This window comes from Punica granatum, chromosome 7 (assembly GCF_007655135.1).
Source record: "Punica granatum isolate Tunisia-2019 chromosome 7, ASM765513v2, whole genome shotgun sequence".
NCBI classification, from domain to species: Eukaryota; Viridiplantae; Streptophyta; class Magnoliopsida; order Myrtales; family Lythraceae; genus Punica; species Punica granatum.
The window spans coordinates 12,308,793-12,317,724 of NC_045133.1; the positions used below are offsets into that span (position 1 = coordinate 12,308,793).

The 8,932-nt window shown below is 46.5% G+C and overlaps 1 protein-coding gene across 1 annotated transcript; it reads left to right on the forward strand.

Annotated features, from left to right (window-relative positions):
- The first annotated feature begins 359 nt into the window (after positions 1 to 359).
- On the forward strand, positions 360 to 893 carry LOC116214402 (centromere-binding protein 1-like). Its single transcript, XM_031549811.1, has one exon. It carries the CDS (start codon positions 360 to 362, stop codon positions 891 to 893), a length of 534 nt encoding a protein of 177 aa, XP_031405671.1.
- The last annotated feature ends 8,039 nt before the right edge of the window (positions 894 to 8,932 follow it).

The following is an 8,932-nucleotide window of genomic DNA, read 5'->3' on the forward strand; positions in this document are numbered from 1 at the left end:
AATTCCATCATTTAGGGCCTCAAACGGGCATTTTTATGTTATTTGGGCGTTTTTACAATTTTAGAAAAGTTTATTTCTTTTTGTGTAATTTAGGTTTTTTAAACCCTTTTTAAGCTTTGTAAGCCCTAGGGTTAAAAGAGTTGTCTTTTGATCAGTGAATAAAATTTAGAGCTTTCGTGCTCTTTGCCCAATCTCGGAGTCGATTCAAGTTTGATGCTTATTTCCTGGTATTCTTAAAATCAACATGTGGTAGAAGGTCGTAATTCCGGTATTCGTGCGCAAATCAACGGGTCTGTGACGAGTTACTCACGTTTACGCGTCAGTTGGTATCAAAACCTACGGTTTGATCTTGATCGACCATGCTGCCCAGGAGGAGGGATCGTGTGGACGATGTTCTTGAGCGTGACAACCTGCGACATCTGGAACAGAGGATGGAGCAGATGGATCAAAGGATGGATAGTATGATGGAGCAGCTAACACAGCAAATGGCTGCACTTATGGAGAACCAGAATCGGGAAAACCCTAACTCGAACCCTAACCCTAATCCTGAGCAAGAGGAATCTGGCGAGGAGTCAGAGGGAGAGATTTATTTTGTCGAGTATGATTCCTATTCTGAAGGGGACGTGAATATATTTATTGAAGAGGGTCCGTCTGACAACGCATTTTTTTTAACGGGAGGCGATGGAGAGCCGGAGTTCAACGAGGATGATGAGGAAGATGACAAGGGTTATGATGAGAACTGGAAATTCGATGAATTTGAGGGGAATGATATGGGTGTCTTTGCTTTTGCGAAGTATGATGAGGACGATAAGGAGGTTGATGCGGTCTGGGAGGCCATCGACAAGAAAATGGACTCGCAAAGAAAAGATAGGAAGGAAGCGAGGCTGAAGTAGGAAATTGAGAAGTACCGTGCCTCGAATCAACAGATGAGGACGAGGATGTCAGATGTATCTATCGAACCAATCACCGCGGCATAGTATTTTGAGTTAGAATTTTTTCCAATCATCCGTTCTGGAGTATTGGCTAATATCAGTTTCCAATCAAGTATGGAATATGTATGTTTGTGTGGATAATTTTATCTCTGGACTCTTAGGGTGAATTTGAGGGTGAATTCTCTCCACCCAGGGGAGAATGATGCGGCAAAAGATATGACAAATCGATATCTCGAGAAAAATAGGTAATGACGACCCTGTCTCGAGGAAAACGGCCTCCGGAGCAAAACTCACAGTATTTGGCTGAATTCCATCATTTAGGGCCTAAAACGGGCATTTTTATGTTATTTGGGCGTTTTTACAATTTTAGGAAAGTTTATTTCTTTTTGTACAATTTAGATTTTTTAAACCCTATTTAAGCTTTTTAAGCCCTAGGGTTAAGAGAGTTATCTTTTGATCAGTGAATAAAATTCAGAGCTTTCGTGCTCTTTGCCTAATCTCGGAGTCGATTTGAGTTTGATGCCTATTTTCTGGTATTTGTTGAATCAATAGGTGGTAGAAGGTCGTAGTTCCGGTATTCGTGCGCGAATCAACGGGTCCGTGACGAGTTACTTCCGTATACGCTGCGTCAACTATAATCCGCTGCCTGCATATCTTGCTGAGTTGAAGAAGGTTTATAGGCGAAGTACATTTGAATTAGTACTTGATAGGGATGGACCTGATTGTGCAAGTAGGTTTAAGAGGCTATATGTATGCTTTGAGAGTTTAAGAAATGAGTTTCTTGATGGTTGCAGAGTTGTCATTAGTGTGGATGGATGTTTTTTAAAAACTTAGCTTAAGAGGCAGTTAATGAGTACTGTCGGGAGGGATGCGAATAATCAAATGTTCCTTATAGCATGGGTTGTGGTTGAAAGTGGTTTTTTGAACTTTTGATGTGTGACTTGGGAATTAGAGATGGATTTGGCTGGACATTGATTAGTGATCAGCAAAAGGTATCTATTTTGTTCAGTCATTCATTTGCTTTATACTCTTAATTGTTATTCTCCTAAATGATTGGGTCTATTTTGATTTGTCGGGGCTGGAAAAAGCTGTGAAGACACTTCTTCCGCATGTTGAACAAAGAGTTTGTGCAAGGTATGTGTATTCTAATTGGAAGAATAAGCATAATGGAGTTGCTTTGAAACACTTTTTCTTGCGGTTAGTAATGAGTACAATTGAGGCAAGTTATCTTAGGGCAAAGGGGCAGTTGGAAGTTCTTTCAAAAGAAGCAGTTGATGCATTTAGACGTATTGATATTAAGAAGTTTTGTAGTGCTTACATAAATGATGGAATGCATGTGAGATTGTTGATAATAACATGAGCGAGTGTTTCAATGATTAGATACTGGAAGCTAGGACTCTCCCCCTTATAAATATGTTGGAGTGTATTCAAACATCAATCATGCAGAGGCTGATTGAAAAAAAAAAGAACTGTTTACTGGTTGTAATGGAGACATTTGTCCTAGACCTTTGAAAAAACTTGAAGAGGTAAAGTTACAAGGTAGGGTCTGCGTGACACAATATGGGGGTAACAGTAACTACTAGGTTATTGAATATGGGGACATATATGTTGTAGACTTAGACAGATGGACATGTTCATGCAGAAGGTGGGATCTCACAGGAATTCCTCGCAGATATGCTGTCAGTGCTATCTATTATTGATGTGAGCAATCAGAACACTTTGTGAAAGGGTTTTTGAAGAAACAGATGTACTTAAAGGCATACCAGCATTTTATTGAACCATTGAATGATAAAAAGAAATGGATTATGGTTCAATCTGATACTGTTTTCCCTCCTATTGTTAAGAAGCTTCCTAGTAGACCAAAGAAGTCCTGGAATAAGGACCTACATGACAAAGAAGACAGGGGAAGGCAAATAACTTCATCATTAACTGGCTAGGTAAATTTTGATATTATAAATTTTGTAACTTAATGGAATGAATTTGTCATGCTTACTACCATGTCATGAACAGGCTAGGAAAAGAGTGAAAAAGACCATGGATGAGCATGTTGTGCAAGAGACCATTGACAGCACCTCATTTTGGTTCAACAGTTCAAGCAATGTTCATCAACGGCGATTCAAGCCATGACGTGAGCATTTATGCAGAAGAAAGCTCGACAGAGCAGCAAATTGCTATTTATTCTCAAGTCAACAGGTACAGGCAGATGATTCAAGCACATGATAGAAGAACTTATAGAATCATCCAGCGACATATAGAGCGAACAGGGAGTCCATATAGCATCAAAACCGGTGTTTTTAGAATACAAAGCCGACATTGCTATTTTCTACTAGTTCACTCGACCATCAGATGATAGTCAATATTAGGCTTCAAAAATCTCTCGTGATGCCAAACAGATGAAAATTGTCTTCAAACATATTTCGCAGATTATCTGCTCTATATAGAGTAATTTTCTGAATACAGACAACTTTTCAGTGGAAGTCCAAAAACGCTGGTTCACCAGAGAAAAGTTAATGTCCAATGTCAAATACAATCATACCCCGCAATTCTACAGATCATAAGCATCGCTTCAGATTGCTTCTCGGGAGTCACATAGACTCTTCGAATGACTCCCGAGAGGTAGAACAAGCATACCTTTCATCGAAAATGCATAACCGGAGACAGATTTGACGAAACATCAACAAATAAAGTTAGCCATGCATTGCCCAGAAAACTACAGCGGACAGACACAATTGGGTAAATCAGACTGCAAAATCCCTTTCAGTTTCTCGAAAGATCTCCGAAGAACAGAAAAGACTATTTTCAACGGAAATTCATAACCGGAGATCCTTTTGGCATAAACTTGACGTAAGATGTTTGGCCAACACAGTGCTACTTATCCCAAGGCTCAGTGTGAAATCCTCAGACGGAATTGCACAATCCATCAAGGACTCCAAAATAGTGTTTTTAGGGTCTCGAATGCAGCTTTTTAATCCTTCGAGGTCTGTTCTCAACGAACAGAGATTGCAGCGATTTTCAGATCATCAAAGCAACTCAGAAAGCAATTTGAGAAATTCGGTTGCGGACTCCTAGGATGTCTCCGACTTCACATTTGCAAAACCAGCTTATTGGTCAATTATTCAATTTGATTGACAATGCATATCAAAATGACCAACGCGGAATGTAGATACGAGATACGCATTCAAACCCTAAAATCACCCGAACATTTTCTTATGCAAAATGGGCAATCTTGGGCTCGTTTGAATTGTTTTCACGCGCACATTGACAATTTGACGTTCGTTTGAGCCACGAGCCTCGAACATGCGATTAATCGGGACCCGAACTTCACTTTTCTTGCATATCTGGTGTACCTCCGATCAGTGAGGTACACCAGATCCAGTTATTCCAATCCACCCTACGAGGGGTGTACTACTCACATCTGTTGGCCAACACTTTCTCATATTCCGACCTTATCGAGGCCGAGAAGAAGCTTGACATGGGTATCAAGCTTGGCAGGATGGAAGGCCCCGCCGGCAAAGGCGAAGGAGAACCCTCTAGGAGGATAACTCCCAGAGTGCCCTCCACGAAAGCTAGGAAAGGTAAAGAAACGGTGGTCAATGTCGTCAACCTGGGACACCCAAAGGCTCAGCCATATTCGGTGAATTTCACGCCCGCCCCATCGAGCACACCTGGATATGCACCTCCCACGGGACACTACTAGCCGCCCCACCTTGCTTAACCGATCTACTATTCGGCCCCGCTGGCCTCCCTACCACCGAAAACCTCGCAACCGTTCGTCCAACATTACACCCCCGCTCCGCCTCCACCCCCGCAATTCAAATCTCCGGCTTCGAGAGCTCCTCAACCGGCACAGCAAGTCCTAACCCCGCAGGGCCAACAGGGTGGCGCGACCCAAAACCGACCGCGCAGACAATTTGCACCCTTGTCAGTCCCGCTCTCTTACATATATCAACAACTCCTCGCGGGCAACAAGATCCGGACGGTAGCGCCCGGCCCTAACTTCGATCCGACCACCCAGGACCAAAGTAAATGTTGTGAATATCATCAGGGTGCGCCGTGGCATACCCTGGATAACTGCTGGAGGCTACGTGAGAGAATCCAAGAGATGATCGATGCAAAGGAGCTCTCGTTCAACGCCGTGAGGCCCCCGAACGTGCAGGTCAATCCCCTCCCCGACCATGGGTCGAGTTCATGGCCCTCTATTAATATGATTAGCATATGCACTTTGGGAGAGGACGAGAGCGAACAAGATGGCCTTTCTCCTTTTGTGATCGAGTACATCCCCACGGAACCCACGGTTGGACATCCCCGCTCGGGAATCGTACGTAGACATCAAGGTGCTGTGGGCCTATGGAGAGGACGTCGGGAGTCTCGAGCACCCGTTTAGCATCATGGGCGTGACACGCTTGGGTTGGGTGTACGAAGACTCGGAGGCTGTGAACAAAGGAAAGGCGCCCGTCGCCGGAGTAAGGACAATGCCCGAGGTCACGCCGATCCCGCCGAAGAAGGTGACCGAGGAAGAAGTTGAAGCATTCATAAAGATCATCAAAGCAAGTGAATACAAGGTGGTCGAGCAAATGGCCAAATCTCCAGCCCATGTCTCATTACTTGCCCTCCTCCTCAGCTCGGAACCACACCGAGAAGCCCTCCTACGGGTCCTACTGGCGGCGCATGTCCCCAAGGAGACTGCTCCGGACACAATCGAGGAGACCATCAACTCGATCTTCTCTAACACCATTTCGTTCTCGGACGATGAGCTTCCCTCCGAAGGGTGGGCACACTTGCGGGCATTGTACATCCTTTGCAAATGCAACAACTATGTCATTGGCCGAGTCATGATCGACAATGGCTCGGCGCTCAATGTCTGCCCCGTCACCACGCTAAAGCAGATGAACGTGGACCTCAACCGCGTCCGTCCGAGCAAAACTGCATTTCGAGCCTTCAACGGTTCATGGAGGGAAGTGAACGGAGAGATCGACCTCTTGATAGATGTCGGCCCGTGTTCATTCAGCGTCACCTTCCAAGTACTCGATATCCCGAACGCCTTCAGCCTACTACTTGGGAGGCCTTGGATCCACTCGCCCGGCGCCGTCCCCTCCTCCCTACACCAAAGGCTGAAATTCATTGTAGAAGAAAAGCTCATCACGGTCAAAGGGGAGGAAGACTATGCCACCTACAAGGAAACGACGGTCCCTTACATCAGCATTGGGGACGATGAGAACCTTCCCTTTCATTCCTTCGAAATTATCTCCGTCATCCGGGACTACGAAGAAGTCGGCCCGACCCGCACCGACCGTATGATGGGGAAGATCTTGATACACTACAACTACATCCCGAGCGCCGGCCTCGGGGCGCACAGACAGGGGATTAGCCACCCCATTGAGGTTGAAGAGTACAAGTACAGGATGGGACTTGGCTTTCGCCCCTCCTGCCACGAGATCGTCGAAGCTCGCCGCAACAAGTACCTCCGCCACCTAGCCGCACGCTACGGGACGCTCAACAAGGGCCTTTTCATTCCCCTGGTATCCCATTTCTTTCCAGGACCTCCACACATCGTGGGAATGCCCTCGATGGCCCCTCCTCGGACTCCGACGACGCACCTGTTGCCCTACCAGCCGTGTACTCTATCACCGAGGAGATTCCTTCAGGGGTTCACATTCACCTTGTGCAGGAGAGTGAGGAACTTGACAACTGGACCTCAGTCTCGCGTTATTCGGCTATGACCGCCGATGTGTAGGGATTATCTATATACATGATGTTTCCCGCGTGTCGGCATAGCCATTAGCCGCACGACGGAAAATGGATCTTTGTCGTGGCTTCACATTCATACTATCAATGAAATCCCTACATACATTTTTGAATTTCCGCGTCTACTTTTTCCCTCTCCTAATTCGTTTATTCGCAACATTCTAAATTTTCTAAGACAATTCCATTGAATTTCCAGGCTCCACTCGAATTCAAATCTTCGATACGTTGATTCGAACCCATCCGAAGAACGTCTTGAAGAGCCTGGACCCATATACTTCGGGGAAGGGCTCGGCGATGATGGTCAAGTGCCCGAGATAGAGGAGAGTTTGCGTCGCCTCGAGGACCGTCAACTCACTCCGGTCGAGCCAACAGAGGAGATCAACGTGGGCATCGAAGAAGAATCTCGCACTTTGAAAATCGGGACGGGCCTTGACCCTGCACAACGAACCCGGATGATTGATTTCCTAAAAGAATACTAAGAGGTTTTTGACTGGTCCTACGCCGATATGCCAGGTTTGGACCCTTCAATAGTCAAACACTTCCTTCCACTTGACACTGAGAAGTTCCCGCCCAAGCGACAACAATTACGACGACAGCGAGCCAGCTTTCTCCTCCTCATCAAGGAGGAGGTCGTCAAACAGATCAATGCAGGATTCCTCGAAGTCTGCAACTATTTTGAGTGGGCGGCAAATATCGTACCGGTGGAAAAGAAGGACGAGAGAGTCCGAGTCTGCGTCGACTACCAAGACCTCAATAAGGCCAGCCTTAAGGATAATTTCCCTCTGCCCCACATCGACGTCATGGTCTACAATACGGCGCGCCGCGCCCAGTTTTCCTTCATGGATGGCTTCTTTGGATACAATCAAATCCGGATGGCCGAGGAAGACAAAATCAAGACGACGTTCACCACGATGCGGGGCATCTTCTGTTACCGCGTAATGTCTTTCGACCTCAAAAACGCCGAGGCAACCTATCAGAGGGTTATGGTCACATTGTACCATGACATGATGCACAAAGAAGTCGAAGTCTAAAGGAGTACAAACTCCGGCTCAACCCGGTGAAGTACACGTTCGGCGCCCGGTCGCGGAAATTGCTAGGGTTCGTGGTTAGCGAATGCGGTATCGAGGTTGATCCGAACAAGGTCAAAGCAATTAGAGAGTTACCCCCGCCATCAACAGTCCGTGAGGTGCAAAGCTTCTTGGGACGGTAGAACTACATCGCACGCTTCATCGCAAACTTGACAGACAAATGCCGACCACTCTTCCGCTTGCTTCGCAAAAGCGCAACAATCGAGTGGGACCGGGAGTGTCAAGATGCCTTTGACACCATTAAGGCCTACCTAGTTCAACCTTCGGTGTTAGTCCCACCTACACCGGACCGCCCCCTTATCCTATACCTAACAGTGCGCTGGCAATCTTTAGGGTGCGTGTTGGGGCAGGAGGATGAGTCCATGCACACAGAAAGGGCAATATACTATATGAGCAAGAAGTTTACCGAAGGGGAATCCAACTATCCAGAAATCGAGAAGATATGTTGTGCATTGGTATGGGTCATGCAGAGGCTTCAACAGTACAAGCTCTATCATACCATCCGCTTGTTGTCAAAAGCGGATCCCTTGAAGTGTTTACTTGATAGCCCATCCTCCATGAGGAACGTTGCAAAATGGCGTTGTCAACTGACAGAGTATGGTATCGAGTATGTGCCTCGCACATCAGTCAAGGGGCAAGCGATTGCAGACTATTTGGCGGAGTTTCCAATTGAGGACGACAGGCCGATCAATCCTAACTTTCTAGACGAAGGGATCCTCCAAGTGGACGAGGAGGAGGATGGGACCGCGTGGAAGATGTACTTTGACGGTGCAGTGAATTCCACCGATTCTGGTATCAGTGCAGTACCGATATCCCCAGACGAACTCTATTTTTCGATTGCGGCAAAAGTTGACTTCCCCTGTGTATATACCCAAATTTTAATCTCGTCAGGGCACGCATGCAATGCGGCTTGGGAGTGTCCACCTTCCCGGGGACGCACGACGGACACACTTGAGAAGGAGTCGCCACTTACTGTTTATGACCCGTAGGTTGAGGGCCGTTGAGTCACCCGGGTCTAGGGGTACGAGGTACACCTAAATGCTAAGGCAATGGTAGTACGGAACCGAAAATTCCGGATTCGGGGGTTCTATTACGTGCTGGCCTATATCCCGCACGCCCTTTCGGTACTCTAGTTTGCTAGGCTTACCATTTATTGTTTATTTACCG